General features: G+C 42.0%; 1 protein-coding gene across 1 annotated transcript in view; it reads right to left on the reverse strand.

Annotated features, from left to right (window-relative positions):
- The window catches only part of LOC132407436 (reversion-inducing cysteine-rich protein with Kazal motifs-like), a 135,804-nt gene that overhangs the window by 2,927 nt on the left and 110,649 nt on the right, over nt 1–22,228 (reverse strand). The window contains exons 9-12 of the mRNA XM_059993974.1: nt 20,970–21,003; nt 16,461–16,658; nt 13,618–13,885; nt 6,421–6,600 (exon numbers count right to left, since the gene is read on the reverse strand). Coding sequence (XP_059849957.1) covers nt 6,421–6,600; nt 13,618–13,885; nt 16,461–16,658; nt 20,970–21,003 — 680 coding nt within the window. The remainder of the gene's footprint in view (nt 1–6,420; nt 6,601–13,617; nt 13,886–16,460; nt 16,659–20,969; nt 21,004–22,228) is intronic.

Genomic DNA, 22,228 nt, shown 5'->3' on the forward strand with positions numbered 1-22,228 from the left:
AAATAAATGCAGGTATAACTATAATCAAAACACCTACAGAAAATAGAATTACACTGCTATCTTCCGTGCAATGTTAAGGCAGGATCCACACAGAATTGATCCTTAGTTATAAAGGGGCCACAGCAGAAATTTTAATTGGCATAAAGTATGTTTACAACTGAACACTCATGCAGCAATTTTCTTCATTTTAAAATAATTTTACTCTCGTTGTATCAGACTTCATTGATGTCCTCTTCATGTGATATCCTCCTTTCTCTCTACAAGACCTTAAGATATCGGAGCAGAATGAGGCCATTTGGCCCATCAAGTCTGCTCCACCTTTTCATCATGGTTGATCCATTTCTCTCTCAGCCACAATCTCCTGCCTTCTCCCCATATTCCTTTATTCCCTGACAAATCAAGAATTTGTCTTAATAAATACTTGGCCTCCACAGCTGCCTGTGGCAATGAATCCCACAGATTCACCACCCTCTGGCTAAAGAAATTCTTTCTCATCTCCATTCTAAATGAACACCCCTCTATTCTGAGGCTGTCCCCTCTGGTCTTAGACCTCCCCACCACAGGAAACATCCTCTCCGTATCCACTATTTTGAGGCCTTTCAACATTCAATAGGTTTTAATGAAATTTCCCCTTATTCTTCTGAATTTCAGCGAGTGCAGGTACACACACACACACACACAGACTTTTGCTCAAGACTTTTGCACAGTACTATATACTGTTTGACAGTCTTCGTTAACGCATAGTTTCTCTATTTTATTCTACTTTTTTCCCTGTAAAAGCCTCCAAGAAAACGAATCTCAGGGCAGTAAATCTCAGGGCATAGACGTACTTTGAAAATAAATTTTCTTAAATTTTTTAAACTTATTTTTTAAATCACATGAACACCAGAACATGCAGTAAAATGCATCATTTGTGTTACAGTAACACAATCTGAGGATGGGCAGGGGGCAGCCTGCAAATGTTGTAAGACGTTCTGGCACCCACAAAGCATGCCCACAATGAGGTGCTGTTATCACAGTTGCTCTCTGACACTCTGGCAATCTTGACCTCCAGTGCTGTCTGAATACACTTTCCTGTGACTTGACGAGTTCCCCCTGGGCTCTCCAGTTTCCTTCCACACTCCAAAGACAGACAAAGTGCTACATTAACTGGTCACAGTAAATTACAACATAGAACAGGCCCTTCGGCCCACAATGTTGTGCCAAACCAAATAAATTAGCAATCAAATGGCCAACTAATCTAATCCCGAATACCTACACAATGTCCGTATCCTTCCATTTCCCTCACATTCATGTGCCTATCTGAACATCCCTTAAAAGTCTCTAATGTATCTAACTCTACCACCACCCCAGGGAGCGCATTCCAAGCATGCACCACCCTCTGCGTAAAAAAGTTGCCCCTCACATCTCCTTGGAAATTATCCTCTCTCACCTTAACTGCCTGCCCTCTGCTATTGCCCATGGTAATAGTACGGGTGGTAAGATTAATAGAAATAAAAAGGAAAATTAGTAGAGCAACAGCTTTGGTCTGTGAGCCAGCAGAGATTCAACAAGCTGAATAGCCTCTTCCTAGGCTGTAAAGGAAGTCCATTTCTCAAATATCCTTCACCACCCCCCCCCCCCCCCATTGAAGCAAAATACTGCCATACTTCATTCTGTAATAAAAGGTCAATTATTGTGTTCCTTATTGACCTGGCCTCCTTCAGTACTTTTTCTCTTCAGGAGTGCTAATTAAATTGTACCAATACATTCTACAATTGAACTAGTGAACAAAACTTACAAGGACAAGTAAATATTATTCACAAATGTGTTGGACAGCAGTTATTATAACAGAGAATTAAGGGTCTCAATTTGAAACATCAACTGCTTATTCATCTCTATAGATGCTGCCTGACCTGCAGAGTTCCTCCAGCATTTTGTGTGTTACTCTTGATTTCCAAAATCTGCAGAATCATAGAACATAGTACAGCACATTACAGGCCCTTTGGCCCACACTGTTGTGCTGACCCTCAAACCCTGCCTCCCATATAACCCCCCACCTTAAATTCCTCCATGTACCTGTCTAGTAGTCTCTTAAATTTCACTAGTGTGTCTGCCTCCACCACTGACTCAGGCAGTGCATTCCACGCACCAACCACTCTCTGAGTGAAAAACCTTCCTCTAATATCCCCCTTGAACTTCCCTCCCCTTACCTTAAAGCCATGTCCTCTTGTACTGAGCAGTGGTGCCCTGGGGAAGAGGTGCTGGCTGTCCACTCTGTCTATTTCTCTTAATATCTTGTACACCTCTATCATGTCTCCTCTCATCCTCTTTCTCTTCAAAGAGTAAAGCCCTAGCTCCCTTAATCTCTGATCATAATCCATACTCTCTAAACCAGGCAGCATCCTGGTAAATCTCCTCTGTACCCTTTCCAATGCAAATCTCTTTTGCATTACAACAGAGAGTTTCATTTTTAAAGAGAGAAACATTTAACAGCGAAAATATCCATCACAGCTTTATCAGCACATCATCTTATATGGGCTTTGACTTGTACTACTGACCTGCTTAAATGGAGCAGTGGCATTAAATTCTGTAATAAGAAAATCTTATGGCGGTGCTTTGGAAGGATAGATTAGAGAGCTCCTCTAGGGAGGCCATTTGGGTGGAATTGAAGAATGGGAAAGGTGCAGTAACACTGATAGGAGTGTATTATAGGCCACCTAATGGGGCACGTGAGTTGGAAGAGCAAATGTGTAAGGAGATAGCAGATATTTGTAGTAAACACAAGGTGGTGATTGTGGGAGATTTTAATTTTCCACACGTAGACTGGGAAGCTCATTCTGTAAAAGGGCTGGATGGTTTAGAGTTTGTGAAATGTGTGCAGGATAGTTTTTTGCAACAATACATAGAAGTACCGACTAGAGATGGGGCAGTGTTGGATCTCCTGTTAGGGAATGCGATAGGTCAGCTGACAGATGTATGTGTTGGGGAGCACTTCGGGTCTAGTGATCACAATAGCATTAGCTTCAATATAATTATGGAGAAGGACAGGACTGGACCTAGAGTTGAGATTTTTGATTGGAGAAAGGCTAACTTTGAGGGGATGCAAAGGGATTTAGAGAGAGTGGATTGGGTCAAGTTGTTTTATGGGAAGGATGTAATAGAGAAATGGAGGTCATTTAAGGGTGAAATTATGAGGGTACAGAATCTTTATGTTCCTGTTAGGGTGAAAGGAAAGGTTAAAGGTTAAATGGTTTTCAAGGGATATTAAAAATTTGGTTCAGAAAAAGAGGGATGTCTACAATAGATATAGGCAGCATGGAGTAAAGGAATTGCTCGAGGAATATAAAGAATGTAAAAGGAATCTTAAGAAAGAGATTAGAAAAGCTAAAAGAAGATACGAGGTTGGTTTGGCAAATAAGGTGAAAGTAAATCCGAAAGGTTTCTACAGTTATATTAAAAGCAAGAGGATAGTGAGGGATAAAATTGGCCCCTTAGAGAATCAGAGTGGTCAGCTATGTGTGGAACCGAAGGAGATGGGAGAGATTTTGAATGATTTCTTCTCTTCGGTATTCACTAAGGAGAAGGATATTGAATTGTCTAAGGTGTGGGAAACAAGTAAGGAAGTTATGGAACCTATGACAATTAAAGAGGTGGAGGTACTGGCGCTTTTAAGAAATTTAAAAGTGGATAAATCTCCGGGACCTGACAGGATATTCCCCAGGACCTTGAGGGAAGTTTGTGTAGAAATAGCAGGAGCTCTGACGGAGATCTCTAATATGTCATTAGAAACGGGGATTGTGCCGGAGGATTGGCGTATTGGTCATGTGGTTCCATTGTTTAAAAAGGGTTCTAGAAGGAAGCCTAGCAATTATAGACCTGTCAGTTTGACATCAGTGGTGGGTAAATTAATGGAAAGTATTCTTAGAGATAGTATTTATAATTATCTGGATAGACAGGATCTGATTAGAAGTAGCCAGCATGGATTTGTGCGTGGAAGGTCATGTTTGACAAACCTTATTGAATTTTTTGAAAAAGTTACGAGTAATGTTGACGAGGGTAAGGATGATATGCATGCAACTACATTTTATCATACATCCCAGCTGTCTGCTACTATCCTCCAGTGAAGAAAATAGGCTCTCTTTACCTGTCTCATCCATACATGACTACAGACCCGCTGATATGTATTAATCTACACTACTTCCTTAGTTTAGGAGCAATTAGGGTTGAATAACAAATGCTAGAATTCCTATCCACAACCACATCCGTGAAGAAATACATTTCTTGTGTCAAGATTAATGTTTCTAGTTCACTCTCATCTGCCTCTAACTTGCCAAAGTAGCCCAGTTAAGTAGAAAGAGGCTAACTGACAAAGTCAGAGTTAGCAGGGGCACACCTTTTATCCCTCACTAAGAAATTAACTTTATTAGTCAGGTGTATACCAAAACACACAGTGAAATGTTGTTTACTTCAACAACCAACAGAGTCCAAAGATTGTGTGGGGCAGCTTGCAAGTGTCACCGCGGTTCCAGTACCAATATAGCATACCCACAAATCTCAAACCCTAACTGTATGTGAGAGGGAACTGGAGCACCCGGAGGAAACTCACACAGCCCACAGGGAGAACACAGAAACTCCTTACAGGCAGCGGCAGGAACTGACCCACAGGTGGTGATTATTGGCACTATACAGTGTTGCACTAACTGTTACACTACTGTGCCCAAGCTTTGGGATTTTTTAAATAGTTTTTAAAAGATACATTACAAAAATATGGAACTTCCTCTACTCTTTCTGGTATTCCAGACACCCCATCAATTACAGAAACTAGCTTTCTGACACTCTGATCGGCTACTTACTTCATAACCCTTCACAGAAGAGTAAACCAGGTTCTCTGCCCCCCCACAACTCATAACCCATGCTCCGCCTTCCATTCCTGTATCCCATGGCACAGAATCGGATAACATGCAGAAAATTCCATACAGCCAGCTCCATCATGGGCACATGCCTCTCCAGCACTGAGGACATCTTCAAAAGGAGCCTCACCATGGACTTGCCCAGTTCTTGTTACTACCATTGGGGAGGAGGTGTAACAGCCAGAAGGAACACACTAAACATTTTAGGAACAGTACCTTCCCCTCCACCTGGTGCAGTAGCATAACAATTGGAGTAACACTTTACAACTGCCAGCAAAAAGATTGGTGTTCAGTTCCTGCCACTGTCAATAAGGACCTAGTACATCTTCCCCATGACGGTGCGTGTTCCTCCAGATGTTCCAGTTTGCTCCCATGTTCCAAAGTCATACACTTAGGGTTAATGAGTTGTGGACACGCTTTGTTGGCACTGGAAACCTGGCGACACATGCAGGCTGCCCCAGCATAATCCTCGTTGATTTGATGTAAACGATGCATTTCACTGCATGTTTGATGACAAGTGACAAATAAAGTTAATCTTTAATTTAATCTCAGGCATCAGATTAATGAAAGGTCCATGAACTGACAGTATGAACACTATCTCACTATGTTGCTCTCTTGATGCATTACTTATTTATATTCTTTTAATTATTTATTTTTACATTTCCTGTTGAACTCATAGTACTGCTGCAAAACAGCATGACGTATGTCTGTGATAATAAATTTGATTCTGATTTTAACAGATTCCATCTTCAGCCCTTTGTCATTTCCACCAATCAGCTTCGGATGCCATTCCTACTCTCTTCATCTGTTTATTACCTCACCTGGATCCACCTTCCACTGCCATCTCTTGTTCAACCCATTCACTCCATCCTTTTACACCGACTATCTCCCCCCCCCATCGTTCAGTCCAGGCGGAGAGTCTCAACCCGAAACAATAACAATTTCACTCCATTGATGTTGCCTGATCTACTGAGTTCTGTTATGTTGTGTAACTTCAAAAACTAATTCAAATAAAGACAGGGGAGTCTGAACGTGAATCTAACTTTGTGTTCACCTTAAGCAAGGTGCCCATGTAGCACGTGGTAGTGTCATGACATATGCAATTCATGTATTTTTACATATAACCATGATGAATTATATAAATAACAAAGAACGCTTAATCAAACATGATTGCTCAAATATTAATTACACAAGTTCCTCCAGAGCTTTTTGTTTGGCTCAGATTCCATCATCTACAGTGTCTTTTGTCTCTGAAGCAACAAGTACAAAATGCTGGAGGAACTCAACAGGTCAGGCAGCATTCATGGAAATGAACAAACAATCGAAATTTCAGACTGATAAAGGGTCTCAACCTAAAACGTCAACTGTTTATTCCTCTCCATTGATGCTGCCCTACCTGCTGAGTTCCTCAAGCATTTTGTGCATGTTACTCCAAACTTCCAGCATCTGCAGAATCTCTTGCATTTATCTTTTGTTTCTAAACATGGCTAGTGTTTGCAAATTGTTAAATTATTAAGGGAAGCTTTACCTGTTATTAAAATTAGTGCAGTATTTGAGATTTTGACAACCCAGTTGACACGGCTCTCGTACATCAGCCAGACATGTAAACATGGCGGCTTCCAGACGGTTATATTCACAGATTCTGTCGAATTCTTGCCAGTGAGTTGTGCTCCCCCATCTGGTGCTGTACAACTTGATACACAGATCTCTGCCAAATTGAGAGAGAAAACATTTCAAAGAGGAAATAGTCTTAAGATTAGAACATAAACCAGGAATACACACAGCAATTCCTTCTACAAACTAAAAAATTCATTTAATAAGTCTAATTAGTGCTTATTGCCCTCTTTAATTAGAGGATAATTATGTAATAGTAATATCAATTCATGAAGTTTTCTGAAGCTTGTCTGAATTATCCCAGATACTGGAATACTTTTTATATCCCTAAATTATCCTGTTTCTTTTCACTGTAACCTCTTCAAAGAAATTGTGGCTTTATATGGCACTGCTCAGGCCTCATTTGGAGTATTGCGAATGGTTTTGGGCTCCTTATCTTCGAACGGATGGGCTGACACTGGAGAGGGTTCAAAGGCGGTTCAAAAGAATGATTCTGGGAATGAAAGGAGGAACTCAGCAGGTCAGGCAGCATCTATGGAAAAGAGTAAACAACATTTTAGGCCAAAACCCTTCATCAGGACTGGAAAAAAGGAGATGAGCTCAGAGTAAGAAGGTGGGGGGGGAGAGAGGTGGAGGGAAGTACAAGGTGTTGGTGATAGGTGAAACCAGAAGAATGGGAGGGGTGAGGTAAACAGCTGGGGAGTCAGTTGGTGAAAGAGATAGAGGGCTGGAGAAGGGGGAATTTGATAGGAGAGGACATAGGCCATGGAAGAAAGACAAGGAGGAGGAGCACCAGAGGGAGGTGATGGTCAGGGAAGGAGATAAGGTGACAGAGAGAAATGGGAATGGGGAATGGTGAAGGAGAGGGGCAGGGGGTGATTACCAGAAGTTTGAGAAATCAATGTTGATGCCATCAGGCTGGAGGCTACCCAGACTGAATACAAGATGTTGCCCCTCCAACCTGAGTGTGGCCTCATCATGGCAGTAGAGGAGGCCATGGACTGACATGTCGGAATGGAATGCTGCAGGCAGTTATTGACGTGGTTTAGTGGCTGATATCTTAATGTTGCTTTGGCCTCGCTGCATGCAGACATGAACTCTTCAGAATTGACTGTGTGTGACCAATTGCACACTTTTGATCTTATGAAGGGGGGAGGGGGATTCGGAGATGAGGGGGCAGGGGTAGGGATTGGGGGAGGTGGAGGGGAGACAGTGTTCAGGAATGGGTGGGAAGTGGGGAGAAGGAGGAAATACCGCTGAAATTAGTAGAAACTATTACCGGTAATCAACAAGGACCTGATTCTGTACTGGCCCTCTCTTCTACCATACCCCACAGTGACAGTGTAATAGTGAACTGTATCTAACCCCCTAGGCCACAGAGTGCAGCTGTGTCAATAAGACTGTTATCCACTAGGTTGACAGCTGTGCCGTTTATACTGCAGGCATTTGATTAATGGGTTTCCACTTGACCAGGTCAAAACCCCATTCCTCCTCCAGATTTGATCTTTCACTGAGGGAGCTTTGGATTTGATCCCTGTCATGGAGAAGGCACAGACACATCCAGATGGCTTCACTGCTAATGTCAGAAATCACTGTTGTTCCAAAGTTCTGAATGGTTGACTTTAGCAACTACAGACAATTAGTATGGAACATAGAACATTACAGCACAGTACAGGCCCTTCAGCTCACGATGTTGTGCCGAATTTTTAACCTACTCTAAGATCAATCTAATCCTTGCCTCCTACATAGCTTTCAGCTCTCCACTTCTATATCATCCGTGTGCCTATCTAAGAATCTCTTAAATATCCCTAATATATCTGCCTCATACACCTGTTTCAAGTTGCCTCTCATCCTCCTTCAGTACAAAGAGAAAAACAATCATTTTTCTTTATTTATTTTTATTTGGCGCTGAACAGATTCTCCCGATCCAAAGATCCCCACCACCCAGCAACCCAGCGATTTAACAATGGTCTGATCACCAGACAATTTACATTCAGGTAGTTAAGCATTGTTTCAAAAGGGCAGATGCAAGGCTGATTTCTACCTTCCAGCTCCTGCCCAATAATGAACAACCATTGCTGTTACACATAGCAGTCCTGCAGGGGAAGAGCTGATGGGCTTTTAATACACCAATTGATTTTACCAAACCGCCTGATAGAGCATGGTCCCAATCACATTTAGTGCTCAGTTTTATTCTACAATTCTATTCCACAATACAGAAAACAGAAGTGACCTGAACTGTTCAGCTTTGCGAGGACCGCTGAGAGGACCATCTCTCCTCCCCACAGCTCAGATATTTATCAGGATTGCTGCGTACACAGGGCCTTGGGATTGTCAAGAACCCCTCCCATCTGTCCAACAGTCTCTTTGATCCCCTACCCTCAGGCAGGAGATACCATAGCATTAGGACAAGAAACAGCTTCTTCCCCCAGGCCCTGCCAGCACCCAGGTCTCACCAGGTGTAAATACCGGTAGCATTATACTGTTAATTTCTTTTAAACGAGTCATTAGTGCACCTTATTATTTATAATTTATTTGGGGTAACATTACTTTATGTGTTGTGTACCTTTGTCCGAAGGAATGTAGTTTTGTTTAGTGATAAACATGTGTACAATGGAATGACAACTTTTAGTGTGTTGTTCCTTGTAAACATTTGTTTGCATTGTGCCAGAGCTCTGCACTGTAATGCAAAAACTATTAGCTGATCTTTGATCTTCCTGAAATCTTATATTTGAGCATAAAAATTATTTTTGCCCCTCTTAAGACATTTTAAAAGATAAAAAGATAAAGATTAGAGTGTAAGACATATGAGCACAATTACTTCATTCAGCCCATTGAGCCAGCTCCACCATTTCATCGTGGCTGATCCATTTCCAGCTGAACCCTTTTCTCTTGCCTTCTCCCTGTAACCCTTCATATCCTGATTAATCAAGAATCTATCAATTTCCACCTTAAATACACCAAATAACCTGGCCTCCACAGACACATCTGGCAACAAATTCCACAGATTCACCAATCTCTGGCTAAAGAAATTCCTCATCTCCATTTTAAATGGAATTCCCTTTATTCTGAGGTTGTGCCCTCTGGTTCTACACTCCCCTTTCATTGGAAAGATCTTCCCCTTATCCACTGTATTTGGTCCTTTCAACATTCAATGGATTTCAATGAGATTCCCCTGCATTCTTCTATATTTCAGGAAGTACAGGCCCAGAGCCATTGAACACTGCACATACGATAAGCCTTTCATGCCTGGAATCATTTTTGTGAACTTCCTTTGAACCCTCTCCAATGTCAGTACATCCTTTCTTAGATAAGGGACCCAAAACTGCTCACAATATGCCAAGTCAGGCTTCACCAGTGTCTTAGTCACCAAAGCCTCAGCATTACATCCTTGCTTTTATATTCTAGATTTCACCAAATGCCTTTCTCTCCACTGACTCAACTGCAAATTAACTCTTAGGGAATCCTGCACGAGACTCCCAAGTCCCTTTGAACCACGGATTTCTGAATTTTCTCCCCAATTACTAAATAGTCTACACTTTTATTCCTACTACCAGAGCGCATGACCATACACTTCTTGTCACTGTATTCCATCTGTCACTTCTTTGCCCATTCTCTAATCAGAACCAGGTTTATTATCACCAGCATGTGTCGTGAAATTTAACTTAGCAGCAGTAGTTCAATGCAATACATGATAATATAGAAAGAAAAATAAGTAAATCAATTACAGTAAGCATATTATGCATATTAAATAGATTAAAATAGTGTAAAATAGAAGTAATATATAAATAAAACGTGAGATAGTGCTCATGGGTTCAATGTCCATTTAGGAATCGGATGGCAGAGGGGAAGAAGCTGTTGCTGAATCGCTGACTGTGGCCTTTAGACTTCTGTACCTCCTTCCTGATGGCAACAGTGAGAAGAGAGCATGTCCAGGGTGATGGGGGTTCTTAATGACGGACAACACCTTTCTGAGGCATCGCTCCTTGAAGGTGTCTGTGCAGTAGCTGCACCCGCCCCCGCCCCCCCCCCCCCTCAATACCAGACCATGATGCAACCTGTCAGAATGCTCTCCACGGTACATCTATCAAAGCTGAGTGTTTTAGGTGACTAACCAAATCTCTTCACACTCCTAATGAAATATAGCCACTGCCTTGCCTTCTTTACTGCTGCATCGATAACTTGGGACTGGGTTAGATCCTCAGAGACCTTGACACCGACAAACTTGAAATTGTTCACTCGCTCCACTATCTTATAAGGATAGATTTGTATTCCCTCGTCTTACCCTCCCTGATGTCCACAATCAGCTTTTTCATCTTACTGACATTGAGTGTGAGGTTAACACAAGGAAATCTGCAGATGCTGGAAATTCAAGCAACACACACAAAATGCTGGAACGCAGCAGACCAGGCAGCATCTATAGGAAGAAGTACAGTTGACGTTTTGGGCCGAGACCCTTCGTCAGGACTAACTGAAAGAAAAGATAGTAAGAGATTTGAAAGTGGGAGGGGGAGGGGGAAATCCGAAATGATAGGAGAAGACAGGAGGGGGAGGGATAAAGCTAAGAGCTGGAAAGGTGATTGGCAAAAGGGATACAGAGCTGGAGAAGGGAAAGGATCATGGGACGGGAGGCCTAGTGAGAAAGAAAGGGGGAGGGGAGCACCAGAGGGAGATGGAGAACAGGCAGAGTGATTGTGAGAGGGGCAGAGAAAGAAAAAAAAGTTGCTGAGAAACATTCTCACTCCTCATCTCTATCTGAGATTCTAACAATAACAGTGGTATCATCAGTAAATTACAGATGGTATTTCACTGGTATAACTGTTCCCTCTTTGAAGCAGGTGGGAACTTCCAACCATAGCAGTGAGAGGCTGAAAATGTCCTTGAATACTCCTGCCAGTTGGTTGGCACAGGTTTTCAGAGCCTTACCAGGTACTCCATCTGGACCTTCTGCCTTGCGAGGGTTCACCTTCCTGTCTAAGTCCTTCTGAATTCTCCCTGCTTCTTCAGCACTACCTCCCACCTGCCTACCTTCATTTCATCCACAAATATGGCTACAAAGCTATTTGCTTTATTTGTCAAGACATATAGCGATGTGTGCTGCTTGCATTAATGAGAAACATGTGTATAGTGTTCCAGTGAACTTCTAGCCAGTTCCCCACACATAAGATGCAGACAGATGATATTCAGAAACCAAGTTTGATCTGTTTCCAGCTTGTGAGATTCATAAGCAAAATGGGAATAATCTTGACACATTCAACTCAACAGACAATTTGGACAAAGTATATTGCCAATTATGACAGCATAGGAATGTACACAGTGGTACTGCCTCTACAGTCTGGGGTGGGAGGATGGAGATACATCTCTACCAAAGGAGTTGCAAGGTGCTTCTTCCCTCCACTAGCCTGCAGGTCACCCCTGAGTAAGGTGTAGCACCTGCTTAGCACCCCCTCCCCCCTCCACTCCCCGATCAGTATCACGTGAAGCCAAGGGAGCAGGTGGTGGATGGTTGTTCGAGCAGCCGGTGCATATCACAAGTCCTGGTTATGTGACCACTGACACCAGGCAGACAATCTCTGACGAGTATTGATAATGGCTGGGGTCACCCGTCTTGTAAAGACACTGCCCAGAAGAAGACAACAACAAACCAATTCTGCAGAAAAATTTGCCAAGAACAATCATGGTCATGGAAAGGACGTTATCGCCCATGTCATATGACATAACACATAACAAGTGAATGAATATAGGAATCAGTTACTTTAGTCACATTTACAGAGGATCAGAAGAGAAATAGGTGATTCTGGAAAGCTTTCCAAGAACCCTTAAAACAATTCCAGGTTTTTCCAATTAGGTTGGGTTATAACTAGAGGTCATGGGTTAAGGATGAAAAGTGAAATATTTAAGGGGAACATGAGGGGAAACCTCTTCACTCAGAGGGTGGTGAGAGTGTGGAACGAGCTACCAGCTCATGTGGTGGATGTGATTTCAATATCAACGTTTAAGAAAAGTTTGGATAGGTACATCGGTGAGATGGTAAGGAGGGTTGTGGTCCCAGCATAGGGTCAATGGGAGTAGGCAGTTAAAATGGTTTGGTATGAACTAGATGAGCTGAAGGACTTGTTTCTATGCTGTAATTTTTTTTAATGACTACTTATCTCTAAATAATAAAAAAGAGCTAGAGCACCACGATGATCGCAATGTTTATAGATGACAAGTAAAGCAAGGATGGTGGTTAGGTAGGATGAGTGGTAGGGATGAGTGTTACACCTCAAGGTGACAAGGGAGAGTTCTGGGGTAGGGAGGGGCCAGTGTACAAGGCAGTCATGGAGAGAACGATTCCTGCATAAAGCAGAAAGGAGTCGAGAAAGAAATAATGTTAGCATTTCAGTATGAACTGCTCATCTGATTTCCCTCCCCACAGATTTCTCTGGTCTGCTGACTATTGTTGGATCTGACCGTTTATTGTTATTTTCTTTGCAGTTTAACAATTATCCGCTCCTATTTTAAGTGGCTTTTTTTTATATGCATGTAACTGTTTATTATGCTTCTTAGTGGTCACAATATGCATATGCAAGTTCAGCATGTTCCCCAGTGCAGAGGCTCCCAACCTAGGGTCCACGAACCTCTCACTTAATGGCAGAGGCCCATGGCAAAAGAAAGGTTGGGAACCCCTACTCTAGTGACTATACAAAGTATGATTACGTTAGCTTCTCTTGGTACTGTATTAATTGAACAAGTGTTTTCTCATTGGTTGACTCTTAAGAAATTGAATGGAATTTTCCTCATCTCTGGGTATTAAAAATAGCTGTTCCATGCTGGGCGCCAACAGCTCTTCATATCTCCTTTCACTTAGCAGACCTCTACCATTACCCATTTCCATTTTCTCTGTTGTATTAACACTGAATAAAACGATCATGAAACAAGTTCTGTGCCTCTTTTCTGACTTCTGAAAGAACATTGTATGAAAACATCAAATCCCTCACTGTCTACAAAATTCCCAGTGAAACTGAACAGTTCCACAGATCCGAATTAATAATAGGAGTCAATCCAATTGTACACTTTCTGGGAAGCAATTACTTTCAAATATTAAGTTCAGAGAAACAATTTTTCCAACCTGCAGATGGAAGTATTTGCTTTGGAACAACAATGCAATTTGGCACCATCAACAGCTGTGGCAGGCAATCCATTCGTGCTGTTATCTGGATTACTTGATCCGGAACTTTCTAAAAAGCATTGCCACAGCGGATCCTGAGGCAGAGGCATTTTCTTACAGCCCTCGATAAGTCCATCAACAATTTCTTGATCAGTGGATTTCGTCATCAGTACTTTTCGACAGGTGGTCTGACAAGCAAAGTCTTCTGCTCTGTCACAGCAATATAAACCTGAAGAGTTGGGAAATTTAACAGTACTAGTTAGATTTACTCCACACTTAAACTGGAGTTGCCATTCATGCCTTTGATAAAGGAAAGTGACAGCCAAGTAGAACGCACAAAAAAGTTAGTCAAGAACCTACAATTGTTAGTTAGCTGCTGTTTTGTGTTTTTTTTAAACCACAGAGAGTGGTGGGTGCCTGTTGCTGGAGGCATATACATTGGGGGTATCTAAGAAAGTCCAGGACAGGCACAAGAATGATAGAAAAATGGAGGATGATGTGGGAAGGATGGGTTAGTTAATCTTAGAGCAGGTTAAAAGGTTGGCCTAACATTGTGGACAGAATGGCTTGTACCGTGTGGCAATGTTCCTTTTATTTACAGTAATTTAAATTCTCCAGTTGCTTTTGTGACACAAAGTTTGTTGTGGGACTTCACGAGTAAATGCATTCACATATTGCCTTTAGATGAACACGAAAGGATCTTTCTACTAAACAGAGAAACTAGGGATCGGGGGTCTAAACCTGGGGTCCACAGACCCTTCAGTTAATGGTAGAGCTGCATGGCATACAAAAGTTTGAGGACACCTGCCTGAGACACATCCCAGTAACAGTACGTGGTAGACTGAAAACTACAAGAGCGAACAAATTTAAATCAACCAACTGCAAGAGCCAAACTTGGATTTAAAAACAAAATATCAAAACCCTGATTTGTTTAGATTTTAACTACAAACCAAAATATGTGCCACAAGGCCCTCCACAGAATTTGGATCAGTACAGTACCTCCATCTCCAGCCCTCCGCAGAATTTGGATCTGTACAATATGGGTTACCCCGGGACAATGGACAGCTTTATTTTCAGAAATCCATCAGGCAATTTTGCCATGAGTTTATCTTGGAACATGGAACAGTACAGGCCATTCTGTCTGCAATGTTGTGCCGACACTTTAACCTACTCTAAAATCAATCTAACCCTTAACTCCCACTCAGCCCTCCATTTTCCTTCATTGATATGTCTATCTAAAAGTACCTAATGTATCTGCCTCTGCCACCACCACAGGCAACACATTCCACACATCCACCCTTCTATGTAGAAAACTTACCTCTGACCTATGTATGGCATATTGAAGGTACTCCATATTTTCCTCCCAACACCTTAAAGTTTGGCTTTCTTGTGCTAAGCATGGAGGATAAAAGTGTCTCTGGCTGTTTACTCAATCTGTCCCTTATCATCTTGTAAACTTCTCTCACCATCCTTTGCCCATAGAGAAAAGATCAAGCTTGTTCAACTTATCCTCATAAGACATGTTTGCCACTCCAGGTATCACCCTACAAGTCTCCTCTGTACCCTCTCTAAACCTTCCACTTCTTTCCTATAATGAGGCAACCAGAAGTGAACACAATACTCCAAGTTTTGACCAGAAGGTGGAAAGTGCATAACTATGCTCAGGTACCAATGCATAAAATGAACATGCCTCCACAGTATTTCATCAATAAGCATCAAAAACACACAAATTAAGGGTTGAATAGGTTAGGACTTTAGTCCATAGAACTTAGGAGATTCAAGGGAGATTTGATAGAGGTATACAAAAATTATGAAGGGTATAGATAGGGTAAATGCAAGCTGGCTTTCTCCACTGAGGCTAGGTGAGACTACAACTAGCAGTCATGGGTTAAGGGTGAAAGGCAAAATGTTTAAAGGGAGCACGAGGAGAAACTTCTTCATTTATAGTGTCAGGTGTGTGTGGAATAAGCTGCCAGCACAAGTTGTGCATTGCAAGCTCAATTTCAACATTAAAGATAAGTTTACATAGGTGCAAGAACAGGAGAGGTTTGGAAGGCTATGATCCCTGTACAGGTCAATGGAAGTAGGCAATTTAAATGGCTCAGCATGGACTAGATGGGCCGAAAAGGCCTGTTTCTGTGCTGTATTTTATTATGACTCTGTAACTGATATAAAAAAAACAATTACAGCTGCCAGCAAAAGTCACTTGCAGTTATACATTTCAAACTATTTTATAAAAATGGAAATAGTCTGGAAGAATAATCCTATTGCACAACAGGTCATGAGCACAAACAACAGAGATGTTATCCATTATCCCACACAAGAAATCTGATAAGGATATTGGCAGACAAGACAGAAATTAATAGATAAGCAGGAACTTGGTTAAAAAAAATGAAACTAGAGAATGTTCAGACTTGGCATAAAAACTAAGGCAAAAACAGCAATGACAGTTCAGTGCTTAATATGATACTAATAACCATGACACAAACACAAGAGACTCTGCAGATGCTGGAAATCCAGAACAACACACACAAAACACCAGAGAAACTCAGCAAGGCAGGCAGCATCTAAGGAGGAGAATAAACAGTCAACATTTCAGGCCAACATCCTTCATCAGGGCTCATATAGGCAGTTTAAATGGTTCAGCATGGACTAGATCATCCACAGAGCCTGTTTCTGTGACACCATATCACAAAGCTGCAATACACATGCTGTCGACCGTCATAGAGACAGGTAAAATGGACAATGAGGAGAGGACATCTCCTGTGAGAATCACTGAAATAGGTTGAAGGATTCATACTTACTATCAACAGGATTTTTCATTGGATATGAGCGAGTGTAATTGTCAACACATTGAATAAGTTGCGGGCTGATGGAGGCACAATAGTTTTCCACAGCTTTAATCTGCGATTGTGTGGGAGAAGAATCTGTCCGGAAAATAGCATGGCAGTACTCTCGACAGTTTGTATGCCGACCCGCATAGCTGCAGCATAAAGATCCCACTGTAATTTAACAAAAGCAGATTGTAATTCATCCATCCCTATTTGTTCAATGAGCATATAGATCTTTCTCTGACTACTTCAGAAAATCTGACAATTCCTCACTTTGAAAACACTGAATGACCATTTCAAGATTGTCACAAGTACATCAAAGCATACAGTGAAATGTGTCATTTGAGTTCACAACTGGCACACCCGACAGTGTGCAGGGGGCAGTCCACAGAAGTCACCATCATTCCAGTGCCAACATAGCATGCCTACAATGTTTGGCAGTACACAACATCAACTTCTACCTCAAGAATTGCCTACCTGGGATCCATGGATCCCTCGGTGAATGGTAGGGGTCCATGGCATAAGGCAGGTTGGAACCCCTGCACTGCCACAGCCAACCACCACCCCCAATCTTTTTTCTTAGACACTGCTTCTGAAGCAACAATGACTTAGCTCCACTGATGACTTCCTGACTTCTGAGGTGGCTGGAGGCCAACGGAAGATGCAAAAACTCTGATGTAGGTGGAGTAGAGGGTGTTAGATAAAGTGGGTGTGAGTGGGTAGTTGAGGATGTCAGTGTGCTTACATTACTGCTTATTTGATGAACCTATTATTGAAACATGAGGCTCACTGAACTCCCCGCTGCTCCTTCCCCATTTTGAGCAGCCTTGGACCTTTGGAGATATTGCAATTTTTTTGCTCTGAAACTTCCATAAGGTTCTTTAAGTATTTTCTATCCTAAAGGTCTCCTGCTGTAACAGACTTTGATTCAGGTGCCCACAATGCCAATAACGTGAACCATCCGCACGTGATCAGAGCCTCCACAGTGGTGGCATTGGCCTTGGAGAGGAACGTGGGCTTAGGTCGCCTGAGCCACTGGAAGATTTCGAACATTTTATTGGATTTGGGAAGGGGCGTTTTCCAGGGTTTTTTCCTAGAGATCCCGATTGTCGGGGGCAGTTCTGTGCGGCAGTGAAGGTTCAGTACAAAATCTATCTTCCTGTACACTTCAGTGAACTGGTCGGTGATGACTTTCACACCTACACCATGATCCAATTCCTGCACATTCTACCAGCCTCTTTAACACCACTATTCAATCTGCTTCCATAACTACCGTGGAGGCCCATTCCAAGCATCATCATATATAACCATATAACAATTACAGCACGGAAACAGGCCATCTCGGCCCTTCTAGTCCGTGCTGAACGCTTACTCTCACCTAGTTCCACCTACCTGCACTCAGCCCGTAATCCTCCATTCCTTTCCTGTCCATATACCAATCCAATTTTTTTTTTAAAATGACAATATCAAACCTGCCTCTACCACTTCTACTGGAAGCTCGTTCCACACAGCTTCCCCCTCGTGTTACCCCTAAACTTTTGTCCCCTAACTCTGAACTCATGTCCTCTTGTTTGAATCTCCCCTACTGTCAATGGAAAAAGCCTATCCACGTCAATTCTATCCCCCTCATAATTTTAAATACCTCTATCAAGTCCCCCCTCAACTTTCTACGCTCTAAAGAATAAAGAGCTAGCTTATAACCACAGAACAATTACAGCATGGAAACAGACCGAGCAGTCAACATTTGGGGCCGAGACCCTTCGTCAAGCCGAAATGTTGACTGCTCGTTTCCACGGATGCTGCCCGACCTGCTGAGTTCCTCCAGCTTGTTTATATGTGTTGCTTTGATCACAGCATCTGCAGTGTACTTTGTGTCTTCTACTGAAGTGGTTTGCCATTGCCTTCTTCTGGGCAGTGTCTTTACAAGACAGGTGACCCCAGCCATTATCAATATTCATAGAAAACAAAGCTGTGCCAAAGATCTCCCTAGCTTAGATCTACCTAGGCTTTACCCATAGCCTTCTATTTTTCTAAGCTCCATGTAGCCATCCAGGAGTCCCGTAAAAGACCCTATCGTTTCCACCTCCACCACTGTTGCCAGCAGCCCATTCCACACACTCGCCACCCTCTGCGTAAAAAACTTACCCGACATCTCCTCTGTACATACTTACAAGCACCTTAAAACTATGCCCTCTTGTGCTAGCCATTTCAGCCTTGGGGAAAAGCATCTGACTATCCACATAATCAATGCCTCTCATTATCTTGTACATATCTATCAGGTCACCTGTCATCCTCCATCGCTCCTAGGAGAAAAGGCCGAGTTCACTCAACCTATTCTCATAAGGCATGCTCCCCAATCAAGGCAACATCCTTGTAAATCTCCTCTGCAACCTTTCTATGGTTTCCATATCCTTCCTGTAGTGAGGCAACCAGAACTGAGCACAATACTCCCAAGTGGGGTCTGACCAGGGTCCTATCTAGCTGCAATATTACCTCTTGGCTCTTAAACTCCATCCCACAATTAATGAAGGCCAATGCACTGTATGCATTCTTAACCACAGAGTCAACCTGCGTACCAGCTTTGAGTGTCCTATGTACTTGGACCCCAAGATCCCTCCGATCCTCCACACTGCCAAGAATCTTACCATTAATGTTATGTTCTGCCATTATATTTGACCTACCAAAAATAACCACCTCACACTTACCTGGGTTGAACTCCATCTGCCACTTCTTAGCCCAGTTTTGCATCCTATCAATGTCCCGTTGTAACATCTGGCAGCCCTCCACACTATCCCAACACACCCAACCTTTGTGTCATCAACAAATTTAATAAACCATCCCTCCACTTCCTCATCCAGGTCATTTACAAAAATCCACAAAGAGAACGGGTCCCAGAACAGATCCCTGAGGCACACCACTGGTCACCGGCCTCCATGGAGAATATGACCCATCTACAACCACTCTTTGCCTCTGTAGACAAGCCAGTTCTGGATCCACAAAGCAATGTTGCCTTGGATTCCATGCCTCCTTCCATTCTCAATAAGCCTTGCATGGGGTACCTTTAACAAATGCCTTGCTAAAATCCATATACATTACATCTATGGCTCTATCTTCATCAATGTGCTTAGTCACATCCTCAAAAAATTCAGTTAGGCTAGTAAGGCATGACCTGCCTTTGACAAAGCCATGTTGACTATTTCTAATCATATTTTGCCTCTCCAAATGTTCATAAATCCTGCCTCACAGGATCTTCTCCATCAACTTAACAATCACTGAAGTAAGACTCACTAGTCTATAATTTCCTGGGATATCCCTACTCCCTTTCTTGAATAAGGGAACAACATCCATAACCCTCCAACCCTCCGGAACCTCTCCCATCCTCATTGATGATGCAAAGATCATTGCCAGAGACTCAGCAATCTCCTCCCTCACTTCCCAAAGTAACCTGGGGTACATCCCATCCGTTCCCGGTGACTTACCCAACTTGATGCTTTCCAAAAGCTCCAGCACATCCCCTTTCTTAATATCTAGATTCTCAAGCTTTTCAGTCGACTGCAAGTCATCCCTACAATCGTCAAGATCCTTTTCCGTAGTGAATACTGAAGCAAAGTATTCATTAAGTACCTCCGCTATTTCCTCCAGTTCCATACACACTCCTCCACTGTCACACTTGATTGTTCCTATTCTCTCATGTCCTATCCTCTTCACATAGTTGTAGAATGCCTTATGATTTTCCTTAATCCTGTCCACCAAGGCCTTCTAGCGCTCCTAGTTTCATTCTTAAGCTCCTTCCTGCTAGCCTTATAATATTCTAGATTCCTATCATTACCTAGTTTTTTTAACCTTTCGTAAGCTCTTCTTTTCTTCTTGACTAGATTTACAACAGCCTTTATACACCACGGATCTTGTACCCTACCATCCTTTCCCTGTCTCATTGGAACGTACCTACTCAGAACCCCATGCAAATATCCCCTGAACATTTGCCACATTTCTTCCGTACATTTCCCTGAAAACAACTGTTTCCAATTTATGCTTCCAAGTTCCTGCCTAATTTCCCCTTTCCAATTAAACATTTCCCTAACTTGTCTGTTCCGATCCCTCCCCAAAGAAGATAGAATTGTGATCATTTGCAATCACTCTACAGAGATTGTCCATCTGGCGTCAGCGGTCACATAACCAGGTCTTGGGATTTGCATCAGCTGCTCATATGACCACCCACCACCTGCTTCCTTGGCTTCACATGACCCTAATCGGGGGTGGGTAGAGAGGGGGGTCTGAGCAGGTACCTCACCTTGCCCAAGGGAGACCTGCTGCGTAGCAGAGGGAAGGAGAACCTTACACCTCCTTTGGCAGAGACAGGTCTCCACCCCGCCACACTAGTTTACGCACTATGGAATGAAAGCGTCAATTAGCTCATGTTCTTGTGTCAATACATTTAACAGAATTTAACAGAACTCCTAGTTTTAGGAGAAGGAAACTTACTCTCATTTCTGTTGACGCAACTGAAAAATGCAGTCTGAAATAAAAACAAAGAACAACACATAGATTAGTAACTGTGAGACAAGGAATTTGAATTAAAAAGTTTATACCACAAGTATCCCACAAAACCATGCTACCACAACGTCCTTCAACATGAATGCGTGCCATGCCATTAGCAATTATATTTCCAGTCAGGGACTGGAGTAATTTTGCAGAATACTTTCATTTTATCATCTGCTACTTGCCCTTCTCCCCATGCACCCCAAAACTGAAGCGTTCCTTTAATACTTTGGTCTTCAGCTAAGAACTGAAATTTGTTCTGTCAGTGGTCAAATAACCACACAAACTTTAAACGTCCTAGGCTAAAAATATTTCATACATAGTTAACATTATATTACCACATTTTATGCTCTAAGAAGACACTCATTAAAACCACATAAACCCCATACCCAAAACAAACAAGAAAAAAACAAATTTCCAATTTTTTTTCTGAAAACATTGGCACCAAATGTCAATGTAATGTATAAAGAAATACGACAAACTGAATGGTCTGGTCACAACTATGCAAGAACCAAAATTTTAGATGCAGTTGGTGTTGACCATGAAGTGTCAAAAGATGTGTGGACAGTAAGAACAAAGCAGCAGAAATTATAGTGGGTATTTACAGACAGGACTGCGGTAAAGAAAAATGTAGTGATTAAAGACCTCAGGGAGAGGAAATCTTGAAGCAGTCACAGCAAGACCTATAAAAAATACAGCCAGTTTAAATCCATGTAAATACATGTACTTATCCTGATGACTGACAATTTAAAGTTAATGCCCTAAAACAATTTCACCCAATTTAATGGTAAACAAGTATCCTCAAAAATGCAATGCTTAAAGGATTAAAATAAATATAGCTGAAGGATTAAGAGCCCTCTAAGAGATTAGTTTACATTTCATGACAATGTGCTAGCACAAGAATGTTACACACTTTAAACTAAGTCTGCTTGTGTACAGTTCTTATCAGAAAGCTAAAATAGTATTTGCAATTACAAGTCATTACAGTTCTCAATAATGTTAGTTTTCCTTTCTTTTCCCCCTCATCTGTGATGATTTTATTTAGCCTTTAAGTCATCAGCAACCAATTGATAAACAAATATTAAAAGAGGACATCAGAACTGCAAATTACTCATGAGAAAATACTACTTTCAAATATGAGAATTTCTTCCACTACTATCTGACCTTCAATGATCATCTCAATATATAGCTACATATACTTA

Source organism: Hypanus sabinus, chromosome 1, assembly GCF_030144855.1.
Source record: "Hypanus sabinus isolate sHypSab1 chromosome 1, sHypSab1.hap1, whole genome shotgun sequence".
Classification (NCBI taxonomy): Eukaryota; Metazoa; Chordata; class Chondrichthyes; order Myliobatiformes; family Dasyatidae; genus Hypanus; species Hypanus sabinus.